We start from the raw sequence: 24,407 nt of genomic DNA on the forward strand, positions 1-24,407 counted from the left end.
AGAACTGTGTTTTGTTGTTGTTTAAACTACCCAGTCTATGGTATTGTAAAATGTCATAAGCTGACTAAGACGCCATGTAAAGACACTGGGAGAAGATGGCTATCTACAACCCAAGCAGAGAAGCTTCAGACGAAAGCAACCCTGCCAACACCTTGATCTCAAACTTCTAGCCCCCAAGATTGTGGAAAATAAATGTTTGTTTAAGCCACCTCATCTGTGGTACTATTATAGCAGCCCTAGCAAATTAATACACTCCCATACTGGTTAAATGAAATGGTAGTCGCAACTATTTTAGCATTACTATTCACAATTAAAAAGTGAGGTTCCTTACTGTGTATCTACTAACATGTAAAAATGCCCCTAACACCTTAAGTGAAAAAAAGCAACCTCTACAAAATTATGACCCCATTTTTATTGTTGCTGTTTTTTTAAAAAAAGAACACCTGCAACTGTTTAAGAAAAAATATGCAAGAAGTGTACATTAAAGTATTAGCAGAAACTACCACTGGAGATTACCGTTCTCCACACAAAGAACAAAATTCTTTTCATAATAAACTAATTCAGTTCTGGATAAGATCAAGTTAGCACACTCTACCCTGTCTCCCCCACTGAATGCAGTTATAAAATGAGGACAGAATAAATAAAGGAGCTATTTGGGGACACTTTAAAAAGTGAACAGTAGTACGAGGATTGAGGAAGAAGGTCATAGAACTGGTAATAAGTTTACTACTTCTCTCTCCTCAATATCTCTCAGGCAGATGCAATACAGCCAAAGCCCAGAACTCGGTGCCCAGGATGTGAAGACAGAGTTCCAGGGTAAGCCCCTTAGTTCTGCCGTAAGGAAGAGGAATGGGCTTTCCCACCACTCAGAGAATAAGGGAAACTGCATGCTTTTTTACCCCTCCCTCTATTTTCTTCCACCTCTAGGTCAAGGCAGTCTACAGGTATATTCGTTTTCTATTGCAACTTAAAACAACACAATTTTATTATCTCACAGCTCTGTAGGTCAGAAATCCAATAGACTCAGGTATTTCTCTGCTCCAGGTCCCACAAAGCTGAAAAAAAGGTGGCCGTGATCTGGCCTCTTATCTGGAATCCAGGAAGAAACCAATTTTAGGCTCATTGAGGCTGCTGTCAGAATTGTCCCATGCAGTTGTAGGCCTGGAGTCTCTATTTCCTTACCGACTAGAGTAGGGATTGTTCTCAGTTTCTAAAGGCTACCCACATTCCAGGTCTCATGCCCCTTCTCCTATCTTCAAAGCCAACAACAGAGGTGACATCCCCCTCACACTTTGAATCTCCCTGCCCACCTCTGCTGCTTGTAAGGGCTCATGGTATGACACTGGGCCCACCTAAATAATCTCCCCATTTTAAGGCCAACTATTTAGTAATCTTAATTATATCTGCCAAGTCCCTTCACAGCATACCTAGATTAATGTCTGACTGAATAACAAGGGAACAAGAATCTTGGCAAGGTAGCTTTAGAACTCTGCCTACCACAGCAGGCTACCTAAAGCTCTGAAAGAGGGGATCCTTCCTAGTCAGAGGAGTCGTGGTCCCAAAAGAGGGGGGGAACCCCTAATGCATCTTTGCTCTCTGTCCTTCCACTACCTAGGCCCAGATACAGACACCATCAAAGCAAGTAAGTGAAGCCCCAGCTTTCTGGCCCGATTACCAAAATAGTAGCCCTAGAGAACCATAAAGTCCCAGAAAGACACAGAGACGGAAGAACGTAAGAGTTGTTTGTGAACTCCTCGGCTTATACTTGAGTTGCACATGCATGGTTATGACCCTAAGCAGCAAAACTGAACTAGGGGACGGACCTGGTTTTCAAGTCCTAAAATGGCTACTGGTCGGCACACAAATAGGACACAATAGCTTTGTAAACAAAGCTGACATTGAAACTACAACTCAGAGAAGACTGGCCATAACTTGTGTAATGAACCTACCTCCAGGTCTCTGCATACTAAAACAAAAACATCAGTATTTTCCACAGAATTTAAACAAAACCTAGAGTCTCATAACAGAACATTAAAAATGTCTAGGATACACATTTCACACAAAAGAGGAATACACATTCTTTTGAAGTGCATATGGAACATTTTCCAAGGTATATCACATGGTAGGCCAAAAAACAAGTATCAATAAATTTAAGAAGATTGAAATCATATCAAGAAATCATATTAAACATCGTCTCTAATCACAAAGGTATACAACTAAAAACCAATTACAAGAATAAAACTAAAAAACACACAAAAACATGGACCATGATTTATAATGCTATTAAATAAGTGGGCTAATAATAGTATCAAGAAATAAATCAAGAAGGAGCAGAAATGGGACAACTGTAATAGCATAATCAATAAATATATCAAAAAAATAAATAAATAAAACAAATCTTTCCAGCAAAAAAAAATAATAAAAAATAAAAAATAAATCAAAAGATATTTAAGACAAATGAGATGAAAATACAATGACCCCAAAATACCTATGGAACACAGCCAAAGCAGTTCTTAGAGTGAAATTCATAGCAATACAGGCTTACCTGAAGAAACAAGAAAATTCTCAAATCAACAATCTAACTTTACACATAAAGGAATTAGAAAAAAGAACAAGGCCCAAAGTAAGGAGAAGAAAGGAAATAATAAAGATCAGTGCAAAAATAAACAAAATTGAGTCTAAAAAAATACAAAAGATCAATGAAACCTGGTTCTTTGAAAATATTACAAAATTGATACACCTTTAGTCAGACTCATCAAGAAAAAAAGAGGGCCTAAATAAATAAAAAGAGATGAAAGAGGAGAAATGACAACTGACACCCGAGAAATACAAAAGATTATAATAAAATACAATTTTTGCCAACAAATGAAACAACCTGGAAGAAATGGGTAAAGTCCTAGAAACATAAAATCTTCCAAGACTAAATAAGGAAGAAACAGACCAGTAAGTACTAACAAAATCAAATCAGTAATCAAAAACCACCTAACAAACGAAACATCTTGTACCAATGGCTTCACAGGTAAATTTTACCAAACAATGAAAGAAGGAATGCCTATCCTTCTCAAACTGTTCCAAAAATCTGAAAAGGAGGCTAGGCTCCCAAACTCATTTTACAAGGCAAGCATTACCCTCATACCAAAACCAGAGAAAGACATTACAAAAGTGAAAATTAAGGCCAATATGTCTGATGAACACAGATGCAAAAATCCTCACCGAAATATTAGCAAACTGAATTTTTCAATATATTAAAAATATGACACACAACGATCAGCTGGGATTTATTCCTGAGATGCAAAGGTGGTCCAATATCTATAAATCAATTAAATTTATTATTTAACTACCTAAAACACAATAAGGATAAAAATCAAATGATCCTACCAATAGGTACAGAAAAATATTTGACAAAATCCAACATTAATTATGATTAAAACTCTCAGCAAAGTGAAAATAGAAGAAACATATCTCAACATAATAAATGCCATATATGACAATCCCATAGCTAACATATTCACTAGTGAAAAGTGGAAAGCTTTAAGATTAGAAAAAAGACAAGGATGTCCACATTCACCACTTTATTCAACATAGTACAGGAAGTCCTAGCGATAACAATAAGAAAAAAAGCATCCAAACTGGAAAGAAAGAAAAGTCATTATTAACAGATGACATGATACTACATATAGAGAACCCTAAAAAATCCACCAAAACTATCAGAACTGATAAATGAATTCAGTAAGTAGCAGGAAACAAAATTAATATTTAAAGTTGGTTGCATTTTTCTATATCAATAATGATTTGTCAGAAAGAGAATTAAGAAAACAATCCCATTTACAATTAAATTTCAAAATATAAATTAGCTAAAAATAAATTTAACTAAGACCTGTACTCAGAAAACTGAAGACATTGAAGAAAGAAACTGAAGAGATACAAATAGATGGAAACATAAACTATGCTCATGATATAAGAATCAACATCATTAAAATGTCCATACTACCCCAAATAACCTACAGGTCCAATGCAATCCCTAGCAAAATACCAATGGTATTTTTCACAGAACTAGGACAAATAATCCTAAAATATGCATGGAACCACAAAAGACCCTGAATAGCCAAAACAATCTTAAGAAAGAAGAATAAAGTTAGAGGTATTCCAGTGAGTTCTTGGAGCATCCTGATAACCTGATATCGAACTACACTACAAAACTATAGTAATCAAAACAGCATGCTACTGGCATAAAAAGATACATAAATCAGTGAAACAGAACAGAGAGCCCAGAAATAAATTCAGAGAACTTCCAGTGAAGATGGAGGCATAGGTAAACATGCACTGCTCCTGCACACAACTATAGCAAAAAAGACACCTACACTACAAAATAATTATCACCCAGAACAGAAAATAGAGCTGTGTGGAAGTCCAACAACCAAGGATTTAAAGAAGCCACATTCATCCAGACAGGTAGGAGGGGCAGAGTGGCACAGAAAGACACAGAGATGGGAATGGGTGGTACCACAATTATGTGTGATGGATAAAAAAATGGGAGGGATACCTTGGGAGCCAGGGATCCTAGCCCAGGGTCTCAGCAAACTCCCCATAATTTCTAGATGTAGAAACCAGGGGTGGTTGGGGTTGTGGAAGAACCCTCTTAAAGGGCCTGCAACAGACTTAGGACGCATACAGACCCACACCCTCAGACTCAGCACCAGGGCAACAGCTGGAAGGGCACCAATGGCATATGGAAAGAAAGTGAAGTACGAGCAGGGAGACAGCTTCCCCCTAGGCAAAACTCCAGAGGCCAGGCAGCAGCTTTGTCCCCTCTGCAGGCCCTCCCCCACCCAGAGAGACAGAGCAGTGACACAGGTTGTCCAGCCCTGGTGATTAAGGCAACGCCCCATACAATTTAACAGGTACACTAAGACCTGGTAGAGTCAAAGCCTAATACACAGAAACAAACACAGAGAGGCTGCCAAAGTGAGGAAACAAAGAAATACTGTCCAAATGAAAGGACGGAACAAAACTCCAGAAAAAGAACTAAATGAAATAGAGATAAGCAACCCATCATATTCACAGTTCAAAACACCGGTTATCAGGATGCTCTAAGAACTCATCGGGTACTTCAACACCATAAAAAAGACACAGGCAGAAACAAAGGTTGCATTAAGTGAAATAAAGAAAAATACACAGGGAACCAACAGTGGTAGGGGATGAAGCTGAGAATCAAATAAACAATTAGGAACACAAGGAAGGAAAAAGCATTCAATCAGAACAGCAGGAAGAAAAAGAATTTTAAAAAAAGAGGGTAGGCTTAGGAACCTCTGGGACATCTTTAAACATACCAACATCCAAATCATAGGTGAGCCAGAGGGAGAAAAAGAAGAGCAAGAAATTGAAAACTTACTTGAAAAAATGATGAAAAAAAGCTACCCTAATTTGGTAAAGGAAATAGACACACAAATCCAGGAAGCACAAGGAGTCCCAAACAAGATGGACCCAAAAAGGACCACACCAAGACACATCATAATTAAAATGCCAAATGTTAAAAATAAAGAGAGAATTTTAAAAGCAGCAAGAGACAAGCAGATAGTTACCTACAAAGGAGTCCCAGTAAGACTGTCAGCTGATTTCTCAAAAGAAATTTTGCAGGCTAGAAAGGACTGGCAAGAAGTACTCTTAAGTGATAAAAAGCCAGGACCTACAACCTAGATTACTCTATCCAGAAAACATATCATTCAGAATAGAAGGGCAGATAAAGTACTCCCCTGACAAGATAAAACTAAAGGAGTTCATCATCACCAAGCCATTATTATATGAAATGCTAAAGGGAATTATATAAGAAAAAGATCAAAATGATGAACATTAAAATGGCAATAAATTCACAGCTATCAATAACTGAATCCAAATAGCAAACTAAGGAAACAAGCATAGATATGGAGATCATTTGGAGGGTTATCAGTAGGAGGGGGGGAACAGGGGAAAGGTGCAAAGATTAAGAAGCACAAACTGGCAGGTTAAAATTAGGGGGATGTTAAGAACAGTATAGGTAATGGAGTAGCCAAAGAACTTATATGCATGATCCATGGACATGAACTAAAGAGGGAGACTGCTGGAGGGAATGGGGGTACTGGGCAGAGGGGGGCAAAGGGGAAAAAATTGGGACAACTGAAATAGCATAAATCAGTAAAATATATTTTTTTAAAAAGACATACATACATGCGTCTATGGTCAATTAATCTGTGACAAAGGAGGCAAGAATATACCATAGGGTAAAAACAATCTCTTCAATAAATGGTGTTGGGTAAACTAAACAGATACATGCAAAAAAAAAAAAGAAACTACTTAACTTTCTTATACCATATACAAGAATGAACTCAAAATGGATTAAGAAGACAGCATGGATGGACCTCAAGAGCATTATGCTAAGTGAAATAAGCCAGTCAGAGAAAAGTTCCAACAGATTTCACTCATATGTGGAATCTAATGAACAAAATGAACTAACAAGCAAAATACTGACAGACTCATAGGTAGCGAGTCAGCTGACAACTGTCTGGGTGGGGGGCTGAGTCAGGAGGGGTGGAGAAATTGAGCGGAGAAAAAAGTCATGGACATGGACAACAGTGTGGCAATTGCAGGGGGTGTGGGAAGGCGGGTGGAAAGAGGTGAAGGAGGGTATAGGGGGATAAATGGTGATAGAAGGAGACTTGACTTTGGGGGGGTGAATATACAATACAGAGTATAGATGATGCACCTGAATTGTAGAATTGTGCACCTGAAACCTGTATAATTTTGTTAACTAGTGTCTCCTCAATAAATTCAATAAAAAGGGAAAAATGGATCAAAGGCTTAAATATGAGACCTGAAACCATAAAACTCTTAGGGAAATAACACTGAAAACTCTGTCATTGTTCTTAGTAATATTTTTTTGATATGTCTTCTTGAACATGGGAAACAAAAGAAACAATAAATAAATGGGACTATACCAAAATAAAAAGGTTTTGCATAGTGAAGGAAACTATCAACAAACCAAAAAAATTACCCACTAAATGAGCATTTGCCAATGGCATATCTGATAAGGGGTTGATGTCCAAAACACAAGGAACGCACCCTGGCTGGTGTGGCTTAGTGGATTGAGTGCCAGACTGTGAATGAAAGGGTCACAGGTTTGATTCCCAGTCAGGGCATATGCCTGGGTTGTGGGCCAGGCCTCCAGTGAGGGTGTGCTAGAGGCAACCAACCACACACTGAGGTTTCCTTCCCTCTCTTTCTCCCTCCATCCCTCTCTCTCTAAAAATAAATAAATAAAATCTTAATTAAAAAAGAGACATAAAAGGAGCTCATATAACATAACACCAAAAAAAAAAAAAAAAAAAAAGTGCCCGAGGACCTGAGTAAACATTTCACCTAACAGGACATACAGATGGCCGGCCAATAGACATATGAAAAGATGCTCAACATCACTAATCATCAGAGAGATATAAATTAAAACAATGAGAAGTCACCTCATACCTCTCAGAATGGCTATCATCAATAAATCAAACAAGTGTTCACAAGGTTTTAGAGAAAAGGGAACCCATTTGCACTGTTGGTGGGAACGCAAACTGGTGCAGCCACTATGAAAAAAGAGTATGGGGTTCCTCAAAAAATCAAAAATAGAACTAGCATATGACCCAGCAATTCCACTTCTGGATATTTATCCAAAGAAATCCAAAATACTAATTGGAAAAGTTTATGCACCCCCATGTTTATTGCAGCATTATTTACAACAGTCAAGATAGGGAAAACACCTAAGTGTCAATCAACAGACAGTTGGATAAAGAAGACATAGGACATATATGCAATGGAACATTACTTAGCCATAAAAAAATGAAATCTGGCCATTTGCAACAACACAGATGGACCTAGAGGGTACTACACTAAATGAAATAAACCAGACAAAGATAAATACCATATGATTTCACCTTTATGTGGAACCTAAAAAACAAAGTAAACAAACACACAAAACAGAAACAAACTCATATATACAGAGAACAAGTTGATGGTTGCCAAATGAGAGAGGGTTTGGGAGACTGGGTGAAAAAGTGAAGGGATTAAACATGAATCAGCAGATATAAAATAGTCACGGGGATGTAAAATACAGCATAGGGAACATAGCCAATGTTGTAGTAACTATGTGTAGTGTTGTTGGGTGGGTGTTGGAATTATCAAGGTCATAGTCACAGGGATGTAAAGTGCAGCATAGGGAATTTAGCCTATATTGTAGTAACTATGTATAGTGTTGGGTAGATGCTAGAATTATTGAGATGATCACTTTACAAGTTAATGAAATGTCCAATCACCACATTGTGCACCAGAAACTAATATAACATTGCATGTCAAGTCTAATTGAAAAATGAAAAAATAAAGTGGAAAAATTAAAAATAAAATAAAAACATCTAGGATACAATGCAAAATTATTTGGTATACAAAGAACCAGGAAAATCTAAACTTTCATGGGAAAAGACGTTCAACAGACACCAATGCTGAGATGATGCAGATGCCAGAATCATCAAAGACTGCAGAGCAATTATCTACATTTTGAAAGAAAAATGCAGTCTTTTTGTTTGCAAAGAAAATATTCTTGTAAGTAGCTAGAGAAAAGTGATGCATTCCTTATAAGGGAATTATGATTCAAATTACCAGATTTCTCAAAAGAAACCACGGAGACCAGAACCAAGTGACACAACATTTTTCAAGTACTGAAAGCAAAAAAAACTGCCATCCCAGAATTTTATATCAAGTGAAAATATCCTTCGAGAATGATTCTCAGATGAAGGCAAGTTAAAGCTGCTGCCAGAAAACCTGCTGTAAAAGAACTGCTAAACTAAGTTCTTCAGACAGGAGGGAAATGATACCAGAAGGCAACCTGGAACATGCTGCGTGAAGGAAGAACAAGTCCACCTTGTGATCTGAAAGTTTTCCCTGTCCAATTTTACTTCCACCCCCTTTACCTTTCATAGGCAATACCCTCAACAGACCTCTTGAATTTCTTTTTCTTTTTTTTTTAAGGCATATCAATTTAATTAGACAAGATCATTTAGATTAACTGAAATTACAATCCAAACAACACGGGGTTATTTTATAGTACATACAAAAGCAGGCAGAGGGTAATCTGCAGTAGAAACTGCAAAACTCCCACCATTTATACCACCAAAATGCATTAGAGGTCTCTCCTCCAAAATTAAGCACTTTTTTCTTTAAAGAACTATCTAGCCTATTCTTAGATGTCAAGTCAATAGTCTAAAACTAAATGCATACATTAAAATTTGGAAATACTCTGACAAAAAACAAAAAAGTAAAATTACTGTCAGTCCTAGTTTTTATTCATTTTCTTTTCATAGACATCTCCCTTGGCCTAGTATATATTTAACTTAAAAAGTGGAGATAATACGGAGTAACTAGATAATATGGAGTATATGCACATGAAAGCTAAAGCAATCGCTTTCATGTGCATACACTAAATAGACTACTCCTAGCTCTGAAGAAAGAGCATGGATCTAATTTCGTATCTGCTCCTCCAGATTCTTCTGCCTGTTAAGATGATTTTGCCATCAATACCATTAGGCAAATTATCTTACCTTTATGCTATCTGTGACAACTAGAACACTGGAAGGGAGATGGTGTTTCGTTCCTCTTCTAAAGTAGAGGCCTAGAAGGCCGACTGATGTCACAGATACTCTCACATTTTATTCCCCCAGAGAAAAAGGGTCATTCAAGTGAGTGAAGATGACAGACCTTATTACAAACTCAGAAATCTGCCAGTAACTCCCTAAATGTCTAAGTGCATCCTACAAACAAGAATCACTGAGAATAATTAAGAATCTTCACCAATCTATCAATCTCATTCAATCCACATACAACATTCGGATTTCTACTTGTTCATTTAATGATTATTCTCCAATCTCATCAACTCCCAATAAATATACCAGATGTCTGTTCTACAGCAAAGAAATAAAACAACTTTGCTCAGCTCAAAGCACAGACCAAGTTGAAACAGACAATTTTATTTGTCAGTGTGCATTAAGTCAAAATTTTAGTAACTACCACCAGAGTTAACTGTTCAGATCAAACAGAAGAATTCCTTGAAATCTTTCCTTTACATACCAAAAGGAAGCTTTGATCATCTAGGAAACTTTAAAATATAAGAGTCTAATATTTCAACAAATTTAAACAGTTTTACAATGATGCTTTTCATGTACCTTTATTTCGATGGTACCTTTATGTACCACTGTCACGTCTATACAGGTGAGCAAAATCATACACCCTTAACATTCAGGATAGCTCTACTATATTCAAATAATATAACTTAACCTGCTAGTCTTGGAAAATACAGCTAAAATGTGAATAAGCAACACATTCAATGAAAATTTCTGAACTCCCTTCTACCATTCTGATTTTCTAATTTAAACCGCTAAGGTAGATAAGTATACTTTTTTTCTAGGCTATTTTCTGTTCACTTGTAGTAAAAATGAAAGCTAAAATTATTTTAAAAAGAGGCTGAGGAAATGCAACTCCTTTTGTTATAACTGCACATTCTCACTATTGCATCAGAGCTAAGATCAGTTGCAGCTTCTGTTGCTAGGCAACCAACCTAGTTTGCAAGGCTGCCCAGAAAATCAGCAGCACTCTAAACCAACCAAGTGGCTAATGCAGAGATGTAGCTATCATTAACACTTCTGTTTTGTTAAACTTTTTCCTTCTGAGAAAAGAAGAAAAGCCCTGGCCAGGTAGTTCAGTTGGTTGGAGCATGGTCCCATGCACCAAAAGTTTACGGGCTCAATCCCCAGTCTGGGCACGTATGGGAAGCAATGGATCAATGTTTCTCCCTCACATCAATGTTTCTCTCTCTCTCTAAAATCACTAGGCATATCCTTGGGTGACGATTAAGACAGGAAGGGGGGGAGGAAGGACCTGGAAAGATGTTCTTAAATGTGAAGCAGTATTCAAAGAATCAAAAACAGAACACACAAAAGAAATATGGAAGAAGGAGTAATACAGAGAAGGACATCTTCATCCCAAGACTGAAGACCATGAAGCTTACCATCCCTCTTCTACATTGTGTAAGGGGGACGCTCACTAGTTAAAATGCCTTGTCTTACTATTTGATACCTGCTCGACCCACAATAAAAGGACTATGTTAACCTTCCAAAAAAAAAGCAAAGCACACATTCAAGAGTGTGTTTGCCTAGAGAAGATGTTATGACTTGGAAAGAGAAACCCAAGACGCACTAATTCATAAGCCATCTCATGTACTTTTAGCATCATTCACATTCTGGACATATTAAGTTTTAAAATCTGGTAGCTGAGGCAGAGGAGGAGTAAATTATGAACTGAAATCTAAACAGACTGTCCTATCACTTTAACCATAACATGAGCATGCTTACAGACTGGTTAGACCTTAGGTTTCCATTGTTCACCATCCAAAACCAGTCCATTTCTGAAATACACTTTATAAAATTATTGAGCACAGTGTTAACAGTACATGATAAAATGCAGCATTTGTTTTAATTCCTAAGTGCCAATTCTTTAATACTATTAATTTTTTAACTCCCCCATCTACTCTTGAAGAAAAATTGGCACTTTTGGGCTATTGTTGTACCTACCAGGAATAAATTTCCCTTCTAGGCATCCAGTTAATCTGGTTTAAGAATAAGAGTATACTGCAAAGAAAACTTACAAGAGAATAAGATTTGTATTTTAGCTCCATTCAGTCTGAAATAATATCTACTTCACATATAACCCACAAAAGATTAGTATCCAAAAGCTTTTTTTTAATTCCTACCAATCAAAAATAAAGACCAACAACCTAGTAGGGAAAAATAAAAGGGCAAAAATAAGCAAGAAACTCACAAAAGGGAAAAACGTAAAAATCAAACATAGAAAAAGATGTTCATCCATGTGAATAATTTAGAATTTTTAAAAAGCCGATAACACCAAGCATACATGAGAATCTAAGAAAGAAGAACTCATACATAATGGTAGGATTGCAAATTGATATAACCCCTTCAGGGAAAAATTTAGCAACCCTAGTAAAGCTGATGATAAGGCACATGCCCTATGATGAAACAATCCGTATTTAGGAATATACCAAACAGCAGTGCTTTGCTAACTATGGACTAGAAAATAAATTTAGTAGTGTGTCATAATCAGCATGCAGATGCATTTTTTAGATGTAGATGCCACCTTTTTAGACATTCCATTCTCACCACTGTAAGATATTTATACCATATCTTTGGTTTTCTTTTTTAAAATATATATTTTATTGATTATGCTATTACAGCTGTCCCAATATTCCTCCTCAGCGCCCCTCTACCCTGTACCTGCCATTCCCTCATGCAACCCCTACCCCCTAGTTCATATAAGTTCTTTGGCTACTCCAGATAGGTTCTGCCAGATCAAGGAAAGGGGGTGAAGAAGGGGGATAAAGCCAAACTGATTAGTTTTTACTTTATAAACAATGGAGAGTAATGTGGCATGGTCAGAGGTATGCCAAAATACTCTGCTTGGCTTTTAAGATCCTTAAAATTCGTTATAATTTAGCGATCTGTCACACCTGCATCCCTATCCCCTAATTATTTTGTATTTGGTTTTACACACCTTTTGGTATGGTGAGCTGCTTCTCTGACTACCTATTTATCTGAACAGACTAGAGAAATCTGAGTGACTATTTTACTAATTCTCCCAAAGATGGCACATACCTCTTACCATTTAGATAAAGTGGAGAGAAATTCAGGTCACTAGTGATTAATTCCCTCAAGGAATTCCACTTAAGAAAAGTCTTAAAATATGGGTTTTTATACCAGCTCTTCCATATGCTTTCTAGTTCTGTGATCACAGGGAGGTTACTTAATCAAAGACATAGTTTTCACATCTCTATCTGCAGATAATAATCCCTACAAAGCATTGGTAAAGATGAAATTAAATAATGTACACAAAACTCTACCAGGACCTATCCCACAGGAAGCCTTCAATATACCGTAGCTGAATCTGAGAGGCAGGTCTTGCCACCAAATCTTCCATTCTACATTTAAAAGAATCTTCATTTTAGAAAACATAAATCACTTGAATACAAATTACAGACTAGATTAGTTGACACAGCTTAGTATGTGTAAGATCCTTTTTCCCCCTCTCAACTCAACCTGACTTGGACACTAAACCAAGCACAGCTATTTCATTTTGTAGCCTCAGGCAAAAAATGGGTCTGTACCACCTCCAGGTCCAGGAAAATTCTCTGATCCTACATCCTAATATAAGATCTGATTGCAAAGGTCCAGGGTTTCCTCTGAGGACTGGACTATAATTCAACAAATAATTACTATTATCAACTAAATAATGCTGTTTCAACAAATAATTACTATTATCAACTAAATAATGCTGTTTCATTCTGTTCATTGCAGAAGTATAGTAAGAACAAGATAGGCCTGTAGCTTAGAGCTCATGATGTAATGCAACAGAGAGCAGAGAAAGCAGAACTCATCTTCTCTTTTGAGAATGCTCTTGAGACTGAAAGGGCAAAACCAATATTGTTTCATAGGCACTGAAACCCAATACAAGCGAAGAGACCCAGAGAGCATCTAGCTGCTTGCGGGAGTCAGGACTCTTCGTTCCTACAAACAAATCTCTTTTGCCCAAACAAGCTGGATTTAAAGAAAGGCTCAGGTAACCAGGGTCTCTCCAATTCTCTCAAGGGCTACTAATCACTCCTAGGCTCACACATTCCCAGTCTTTCTTTCTGTAAGAGCTCTAATAAGAAAGACACTAGAGAAGGACCTTGAGACACCCTCCCTGCAACAAATAACTGTGGCCAAGCCTGGAGGAGCCAAGCCCATCCTCAGAACATGCACTGTGGCTGAAGTGAACTGCCTACTGAGAATATGGCTGGTCCTATTCAAACCCCATAAGAAACATCTTCCATCTTGACCACAAAAATATAAGATTTTTATAAAATACCTTGCAAAAATTTAGACACATTGTCTACTATATTTTCTTGGATTACTCACTAGTAATTCTGAGGAGGGGAATTAGTTTGATGTTTTATTTTTAGGGAAAATTTCTTGTCTTTTTAATCACTACTGTCTCTTTATAACTTTATCATTCCTTTCAAATAATTCTAAAAATTCCACCCAAAATATATATCAAATTATCTGTCTTTATTTCAGAACTCAGCAATTTTTCTTTTTAAGCAGAGTGAATTTTCTGTCTTTGTTATTCCCTTTTCCCTGCATTAACAGTAACATCTCTCTACTACACAAGGATTTGCCCATTATATTAATAACAGAACTTCAGAGCTAGAACACATCTGACCTCACCCACACAGTCTATCTAAACTACCACTTAAGGCTAAACTCAAGACGTGATAGCCCTCTGATATTTTTTTCTCCTCTCATATACCCCACTTATATCTACATAAAAGGCAGTTCCAAACTGCTCACCAGAACTATCTTAAAATATTCTGTATTTCTTTTTTTATAGCATTACTCCATTTGTTTTTTAAGTATAGTCAACATTTGCATCACCAGTGTAGATACTCCATCTAGTGGCAGAAGATCAGTTAAGAAAATGTGGTTTACAAAATATTTTTAATCATTATTCTCCCCCTTAAAACATTACCAGCTCTGCAATGGCCTAATTGCCTACTATAGCAGTGTTTAAGAGCAGATTCTTGAGATCTTCTCCACCTCTTGATTCATCACTTCCAAGTTGTACACCTAGGGTATGTTAGTATCTGAGTCTTAGTGTCCTCATATGCAAAATGGGAATAATGTGCCTGCATGATGAGATATAAATAAATATACTGAGCATGGTCAACACTCAATAAATGACAGCCTCAACTGCTTTTATCATTCACTCCCTTTTCCCCTAATTCTCCTTGAATCAAATCCTTAGGCCCTCCATCAAGTCCCTTCCCCCAACTTCACCTTGCTCTATTCCCGGCAGGGTCAGCCACTCTAACAAAGTCCCTGAGAGTTTTTAACAGGAGCCAAGCATATTCTCAATTGTCATTCAGCATCTTTCCTGGCCCCACAGAAACTATACCTCACTGTTCTCCTGCTCTAAATCTTACCCATTCTTCCAAGTGAAATTTAAGTCACCAACTCCACAAACCTTAAATTAATTAACTGCACAATGATCTTTTTACTTTATTGTAAGCAGAGTCCATCCCTGTTTCCTCAGAATTTTTTTCCATTCTTCTACATATATAAAAAGCCAAACTAGACCACTAACATCTTCTAAATAACATGTACTATGTATCTCATTTTCAACTGTCCCACAACAAATTTTAAATACCTTAAAACTCTTAGCATCATTTATTTTCACACACACACACACACACACATCCTCTAAAGCAGTAATCATTTCACTGACTTTTCTTACTTAGGAAGTAAACTCAAAAGTCAAAAGACAAACAGAACACTGAATAAAATGACCTAAACAGGAGAGAGTTCTAAGTTTTCTTAAAATGGGGGAGAAAATTAAAAACAGACCAACACAGTTTTTTACCAAAAAAAAAAAAAAAATCACCATAGAACCCAATAGCTGATATTATGTATTTTAAATAGTGATTATAAAACTGTGCACACCTGAAAATAGTCAATATAAAAGCAGAAATCCTCCAATTTTAAGTTTATAATCATTAAAAGACACAAAACACCTTGGCTAATACCACAAACTTCTTTTCTGCTTACATTTTCTGCTTACAAGTGATAACTACAGAATTTTAAGAAACTAGAACCATTAAAACACTAAAGGGGAAAAAATCATTTAGTGTCAGAAAGTTACTGCAGTCCCTTACTCAGAACGCCAGCTCACAGAGGAGTCCCCGTGTCTCTGACTGGCCTCCTGGGAGGATGAGAACATACCATGTGCTCACAGGATGCTGGACAGCATTCCAGTTATTACTCAAGTCTGTCTGTTGTGGTTTTTAAAGGTCTGGGCCAGGCCCTGGCCTGTGTGGTTCAGCTGGTTGGAGCACTGTCCCATAACCAAAAGGTTGTGGGTTCGATCTCTGGTCTGGGAATGTACAGGAGGCAACTAATCAATGTTTCTCTCCCACATCAATGTTTCTCTCTCTCCCTAAAAGCAATGAAAAAAAAATGCCCTCAGGTGAGGATTTAAAAAAATTAAAGGCTTGTGACACAATTGGTTCAGCTCCATCCTGTTTGTTTACCACTAATCCCCATAAGATTCCACCAAGCCTTTACAGCAGGTGGTCCTGGAAACTCGTACAAATTTTCCAGTTCAAAACTTAAAAAGAAGACAAAGATAACTTTTCAAGCCAATGGAGTCTAATATGACAACAACCTACACAGAGTTCCTCACATTTGTGAGAAGCTCATGAACAATGTCTAGGTAGTTCTAGTGGTCTAACATCTTCCTCTAGAGATGAGTCCAAGCAGATGCCAATAAAAAAAGAAAAAGAAAAATTGGAACCAGCCCTGGCTGGGTAGCTCAGTTGGTTTGAGTATCGTCCCAATACACCAAGGTTATGGGTTTGAGTCCCTGGGTCAGGGCACATGCAATAATCAAACAGTGAATGCATAAATAAGTGGAACAAGAAATTGATGTTTGTCTCTGTCTCCTCTCCTCTCTAAAATCAATCAATAAAAATTTTTTAAAATTGGGAGAGAATGCACTAAAAGATGTTAGAGAACTAGGCTAAAAGATCCAGGCTTTCTTCTATGGCCTAGGACTACAATTCAACAAATAATTCTCAATATCAACTTAGGAAATAGTTTCAAATGACAGATCAGAAGAATCTAGGTCACCTAGAGCTTAAACTACTTTCACAAGAACATAAAACTACCAAAAAAATTACTTGAAAAAGTCCTTGTAACTTCCAAATACATGAAATAAATGTCTTCGAATGACAAATGAGTAAATTAAAATATGTTAATTAGGAACATTCACCTTAAACACATCCCTTCTCAAAAAGCCAGAATTGAGGTTACTCACTATGTGTTCCCTTGGTATCCATTCTCAAAGAGGTACTGCCATTTCCAGTTCCAAATACATTTGAGTGCTTTGTCTCAAAGATTAACCAAAAATACCTGACAAAAGCCCTTATGAATATTTGTGAAGACTTGCTAGATCAGGTGGAAGACATGCTCAGCAAGTTACCAGTAGCTAGGGGGACAAAAGTAAAAGAGGATTGTGATGATAAGGACTGGACAACAGACACCAACTAGGAAATGGGGAAACCAGTGATAGAATGCAAAGCTGGTGAATTATTTGCCCAAATGCTTCTGATCCTGGTGGCCAGTAGTCCACACACTTGAGGTCTGGTTGCTGAGGCTGTCGCCACCTGTTCCCAGACTTTGGGATTTCTTAGATACTTCTTCTAACTGGCTTCAGCTCTTCTCACTGTCATGGCATCTTCTGGTCCTGCTTTCCCACCCTCTGTCATAACTGCAGGCAGCCTGGTGGTCAAGCAATCCCTCCAGGAACCTTCTGGAGTTTGAACCATCAAAATGACTACAACACCTTGGTCACTGTCAGCCACTGAAATCTGAAGCCTCCTAACCACCACCAGTAGTTACTTCACCCTAGAGAAACTGAGGGTTTTCCCCCCTCACAGTAACTGAAGATCATCTCTAAAGTGCCTCACCACCATTCCAGCATGTCCTTAGGCTAGTATACAGCAACAGTCACTTCAGGTAACAACTGAAGACTTGCAGTGCCATAGCCCCAAAAGGTGTGACGCCAAAGCCTCTTCCCAAGCTGGGTTCACTCCCTCAGAGTTGCCAAACAGGTGTCACAACCTCAAAGCTGTACGGAAAATGTTCACTGCCTTTCCAGCCTTTGCTGGCAACAGCCACCACTGATCCGGAAATGGGACTGCTGCCACCAACACCACTTCTCTGGCCTCTTTTGCTGAGTCGAAGCCCGCAGCACTATGGAAGTAATCAAAGCTCTCTGAAAGGTCACTAACACTTCTGTAAGGCACAGCTACCCAGACAGTCCCCAGAGCCCCTGCCACTTACTGTCCTGACACACCACATCTACCAGTTAATGACATTTCCTTAGGAGCACATAGTTCTGACTTAGGTTGCCTCAAGTTTAGCCTTTCGATACTACTGTTCCATAGCATAGTTTCTAACAGGTTTATCCATGAGTTAGAGCCATTCTCTGGATTCCATGAGTTTCTATCTATATTACAGTTAGCACTCTTGTGTGTACAAACTAATCACCTAGTTAGGAGATGGCTTTGCTACAAAGAGCTCTCCCCAAAAGTTCTTCCTACTCTCAGAATGTTACAGTGTGTGAACAAAAGTGTCCATAACCAGTCACAAACGCTCCAGTGGCTGAAGTGGTCAGAATTATCATATCTTAGGCCACTTCTCTTAGGCCCTACTAGGGCTATGAATTTTAGCACTGACCCAGTGCTAAAGTAAGCTTTACTGCTTACAAATAAACCACTAACTCAACAATTCAAGAAATGTTACAATAAAAATCACCCAACACCAGTGACCAGCCTTGCTGGCTAGCAACCAACCCACCCATATAAAGCAACACTGGAGAAAAGCGATTAGCACGCACATAGGAAGACAACATAAGTTAGGGAAACGAATGCAAGGGTATTTATTTAATCATTCCACGACACAGACAGTCACCGCCAGGAAATTGTTCAGGCAAGGAGGAAAAGTTACTACTGTAAACAAACTCCTTCATAGCAGGGCTAAAATTTCTTTGGGAATTTACTCATCATGACACTAGGAACTGTATTCATATAAGCAAATGGGTAAAAAAACAAGGGTGTAAAAAGAGGTTTTTTGGTTTTTAAATAATAGCAACAGGGAACTTAAATAACAGTTAAAAAACAGACCTGTGTAAGTTATTAAAAGCAGAAAGGAAAGGAATAGCATAATTTGCGAAAGCTAATGTGATCAAAGCATTGACAGGAGATGAAGGATGACACTAAAAACTACCAAAACATTCCTTCAATACCATACCTTATCGATGGCTTTCCCAACCCGAGAGACACTGCTATGGATGTCTTTGTGATCTGAGGCCAATTTCTGAACAGTATCCTTTATTCTTTTACAGCACTGTGTCAAAACAAGTGAAAGTGTCCCTGACAACTCAGCATCTTGGCCTATAAGAAAAAAAGAGAAAAAGATTGGTTACTCACAAAAGCAAGCCCAAAAATGGCATATTTCAAATAGGCCCTTTGGAACACTGAAAGATGGAAGTGAAAAAAATTGGTGTCTACTTTGAAGCAGAGGGCCACATTCATGATATTTTTCAAGTGAAAATTAAGAAAGTCACCTTAATATTGTATTTTTATTTGTGGAATAAATAAGAAAAATTTACCATGAGATAAACCACTTTTGTAATTACTAAAATCAGCACAGACTACACATAGTACTTCCAAGGCATTTTTCAAAAGATGTTTCAATAAATGAACTCACTTATTCAATCTGCTTACACCGTTCAAATCATTCTCAAGCATTTTAATTGTTACTATATTTCCTAAAGAGAGACTATTTAGTCTAAATGTTTTACATATTATATAAAGTAGAATAAAAAATAACAAACTTCTTTGAATATCATTATGTGCAAAATGAATTAACATAACAGGACTGAGACTGCTATCCTTAGAAAGGCCTGCTTGCAAGGCTGACCCTTGGCTGGCATCTGGGAACTTAGACTTCAGGAGGGTTCCCATCACCCTAACTGAAAAGAATGGTTCACTGTGCCTAAACTGCTGGTAGAATGTAGGTTAACCATGCTAAACTCCTGCTTTCTTTGGGAGTCTGGAATTTTGGTACATGCCAGGCAGAGGGAGCCCATATGACCAGTCCCTAATAAAACATCCCTAGTACAATGTCTCTAATGAGCTTCCCTGGTAGAAAACACTTAATATGTGTTACAATTTGATGCTAGAGGAATTTAATGTGTCCTGTGTGACTCCAATGGAAGAGGACTCTCAGAAATTTCTCCTGGTTTCCTCTGAGCCTTGCCCCATAACCTTTTCCCTGAGCAGATTTTGCTTTATACCCTTTTGTTGTAATAAATCTTAGCCATGAGTGTGACTACATGCTAAGTCCTGTTTGTCCTCCTAGTGATCAGTGGACACTAAAGATGCCATCACGGGGACTTCGTGAATCACACGATAAATGAGCCAGAATTTACTGTAGTTTATATCCTCTTTCCCTGTGCTACCTCCTCAGGAAAAGGAAAAAAGAAGGGAGGGAGGGAGGACAAACTCAGTTATTATTTGTCAATTACCTTATATATCTACATGTAAGAAAACCTGTAAGCTCTGCCTCTAAGAAAAAGGCCTGGCTTCTGAAATCCTGCTCAATATTATATAGCAGTGGTTCTTAAACTTTAATTAAAAAAAGAAAAAAAACCTTTAATTCATTTGCCTCAGAATCACCTGGAGACCTAGTTAAAACAGAGTAGCTGAATCCCATTTCCAGAGTTTTTAATTCAAGAGGTCTGGGATGGGGCCCAAGAATTTGAACAAGAACAAGCTCAAAAGTACTGTAGCCCTAGCATGTTCATTCATTCAACAAATATTTACTGAGCACTTATTATGTGATAAATACAGCAGTAAAATAAAACCACCCAAAATCCCTGCCCTAAAACTTACTTTCTGGTGAACAAGATAAACAATGCACAAAATAAGTCAACTATATAGTATGACAGAGGATGATACATGCGACTGGGCAGGGGGCGGGAGGGGAAGCAGAGATAGGAGTATATGTGGGTTAAGCAACTGTAATCTTAAAATGGGTAGTCATGGCAGACCTCACTGAGAAAATGACATTGGGCAAAGACTTGAAGGAGGTGAGGGAATTAGCTCTCTGGTTATCTTAAAAGTGAAGGGTGGCAGGACACCCATTCCCAAATATGCTTATTAATTTGAGAAACAGCAGACAGAGAAGCAGCTCTGAAAACAGAGTGGAAGTTACCCCTTTGTAAAGAAAGTTTACTTTTATTAAAAAAAAAAAACAACAACCCTCCATTTGTAAGGGTGTAACAGGAAAAGAAGGATAGTGCTAAATCACAAGAAACATTTACTGGCTTCCAGTCAACATGGCAGAGTACGTAAATGCTGTACTCGCCTCTTCCCACAACCACACCAATATTACAACTGAACTACAGAACAAGAATCAGTGAGAACAGCCTGAAATCTAGCTGAACAGAAATCCTGTAACTAACGGTATAAAGAAGAAGCCATGTCAAGACTGATAGGGAGGGTAAGAGATGCTGAACCAGCTGATCGAACCACCACACGAAGCAGTGAAGAATGGGGAGATGTCGTCCCTGAGGAGCGAGGGGTCCCAGCCCCACAACAGGCTCCCCAGCCCAGGGTTCCAGTGCCAGGAAGGTAAGTCTCCATAACTTCTGGCTAGAAAACCAGTGGTGATAATGGCTGAGTGAGACAGAGGGTTTTTGGAGTCCCAGGCATTCCTCTTAAAGGGCCATGACGAAGTTACTCACACTCACTCACTCTGAGCTCCAGTGCAGGGGCAGCATTCAAAAGATGCCAGGGGCATACAGGGAGGAACTGCAGTGTCTGACAAAGGGCAAGAGCTGGAGGGACAGCTTTTTCCCAGACAGAAATGCTGGCAGAGGCCACAGTTCCTTTGCTGAGACCTCATCCCACAGAGCCAGTAGGCAGATACCATTATCTGAGCCTCCATCAACCAGGCAAACTCTGTTCACCCTGCCATGGTGATTCCTAGACACCCCATTCCACCCAACTTAGGGCCCACTCAAGCCACTTCCAGTAGCTTTTCCATACAAACAGTCTGTTCTGTCACAGCCCATGCTGCAAATGTTCCTTAAATATCTTAGAGGTTCACAAACCCCAAACAAGCAGCATCTGGCCTTGGCATGCCTTGTACCCATTGCTGGGCAGCCCCAAGTAGTTGACCTTGGCCTGTACCTCCCAATAGGCCCAGAAACACCACACCTGGTGGCTGGTGTCAGATCACGCCAGCCCACCACCCAACCACACCCAAATGACACACTCAAAGGGCAGACTTAGCAGGAACCAGAGGCTTGATAAAGCAAATCCTGCTCCACAGGGTCAGCCCCTGCACAACAGCTGTAGTCACAGCCAACCAGCCTAAGGGTCAATTCCCCCATTGAGGTGCCAACAGCAATCAAGGCTGAACTACAGCAGGAGGGCACACACAATACACACAAGGGACATTCCTGGCTCAGGTGATCAGGGAGGCTGCGCTACGGGGCCCTACAGGAGCGACTCTTTCAAGATTGGGAGACAGCACCTCTACCTAATACAATAGATAGAAACAAACACAGAGAGGCAGGCCAAATGAGGAGACAAAGAAACATGTCCCAAATGAAGGAACAGATCAAAACTCCAGAAAAAGAACTAAACAAAATGGAGACAAGCAATCTACCAGCATTCAAAATACTGGTTATAAGGATGCTCAATGATTTCAGTGAGAACTTCAACAAAGAGATAGGAAACATAAAAATGGAGATAGAAAACAAAAAAAAAAAGCGCAGTCAGAAATGAAGAATACATTAGAGGGAATCAACAGTAGATAAAATGAAACAGAGGATAGAATCAGAGATTTGAAAGTAAGGTAGCAGAAAACACCCAACCATAATGGCAAAAAAAGAGGGGGCAGAAGAAGAAGAAGAAGAATTCAAAACAATGAGGATAGTTTAAGGCAGGCTCTCCCTATCTCCAGGCCGTGGACCAGTACTGGTCCAGGCCTGTCAGAAGGGCTGCACAGCAGGAGGTGAGCTTGAATGTAATGTGCTTGAATTATCTGCAAACCATCCTCCCATCTCCAGTCCGTGGAAAAACTGTCTTCCATGAAATTGATCCCTGGTACCAAAAAGGTTGGGGAACACTGATGTAAGGGGCCTCTGAGACAACATCAAGTGTATCAACATTCACATCATAGTGGTACCAGAAGGAGAAGAAACAGAGCAAGGAATTGAAAACCTATTTGAAGAAATAAAGACGGAAAACATCCCTAACCAGGTGAAGAAAGTAGACATACAAACCCGAGAAGTACAGTGCGTCCCAAACAAGATGAACCAAAGAGGCCCACAACAAGACATATCATAATTAAAATGCTGAAGGTTAGAGACAAAGAGAAAATACAGACTCAAAATCTCTAACTGTAAATTATTGTGGGGGTTTGGGCCATGAGAGAAACTCCCAGTCTCACAGGAGAGTTTGTTGGAAAGTGGGGCTACAGCAAACAAGCCAGCGGCATTGTTCCCTTTCTGACCCCTCCCCCGTGGACTGTGCCACAACACAGCAAAGAGGGTTGCCCCACCCTGGCCAATACCTAAGGCTCCGACCCCTTACAACATAACAGGTGCACTGAGACAAGTATGGCCCAAATGAAAGAACAAAGCAAAACTCCAGAAAAAGAGCTAAGTGCCAAGGAGATAGCCAATCTATCTGATGCAGAGTTCAAAACACTGGTAAACAGAATGCTCATAGAACTGATTGAGCTTCATTGAAAAATGAAGGAAGAAATGAAGGCTACACAAAGTGAAATAAAGCAAAATATACTGCGAACCAACAGTGAAGGGAAGGAAACCAGGACTCAAATCAATGATCTGGAACAAAAGGAAGAAATAAACATCCAACCAGAACAGAATGAAGAAACAAAAATTCAAAAAAATGAGGAGAGGCTTAGGAACCACTGGGACAACTTTAAATGTTCCAACATCTGAATCACAGGGGTGCCAGAAGGAAAAGAGGAAGAGCAAGAAATTGAAAACTTACTTGAACAAATAATGAAGGAAAACTTCCCCAATGTGGCAAAGGAAATAGACTTCTAGGAAGTCCAGAAAACCCAGAGAGTCCCAAAGAAATTGGACCCAAGGAAGAACACACTAAGGCACATCATAATTAAGTTACCCAAGATTAAAGGTAAAGAGAGAATCTTAAAAGCAGCAGGAGGAAAGGACAGAATTACCTACAAAGGAGTGCCCATTAGACTACCTGCTGATTTCTCAAAAGAAACCTTGCAGGCAAGAAAAGGCTGGAAAGAAGTATTCCAAGTCATGAAAGGCAAGGACCTCCATCCAAGATGACTCTATCCAGCAAAGCTATCATTTAGAATGGAAGGGCAGATAAAGTGCTTCCCAGATAATGTCAAGTTAAAGGAGTTCATCATCACCAAGCCCTTATTATATGAAATGTTAAAGGAACTTACCTAAGAAATACAAGAAGATCAAAAACTATGGACAGTAAAATGACATCAAACTCATAACTATCAACAAGTGAACCTAAAAGACAAAAACTAAGGAAACAACTAGAACAGAAACAGAATCACAGAAATGGAGATCACATGGAGGGTTAGCAGTGGGGAGGGGGAAGGGAAGAAAGGGGAGAAGGTACAGGGAATAAGAAGCATAATTGGTAGTCA

The 24,407-nt window shown here is 38.7% G+C and overlaps 1 protein-coding gene across 1 annotated transcript in view; it reads right to left on the reverse strand.

Annotated features, from left to right (window-relative positions):
* The window catches only part of RMND5A (required for meiotic nuclear division 5 homolog A), a 68,813-nt gene that overhangs the window by 30,288 nt on the left and 14,118 nt on the right, over positions 1-24,407 (reverse strand). Inside the window, exon 2 of the mRNA XM_053924232.2 lies at positions 18,978-19,120. Within this exon, the coding sequence (XP_053780207.1) occupies positions 18,978-19,120 (143 nt within the window). The remainder of the gene's footprint in view (positions 1-18,977; positions 19,121-24,407) is intronic.

This window comes from Desmodus rotundus, chromosome 5 (assembly GCF_022682495.2).
Source record: "Desmodus rotundus isolate HL8 chromosome 5, HLdesRot8A.1, whole genome shotgun sequence".
NCBI classification, from domain to species: domain Eukaryota; kingdom Metazoa; phylum Chordata; class Mammalia; order Chiroptera; family Phyllostomidae; genus Desmodus; species Desmodus rotundus.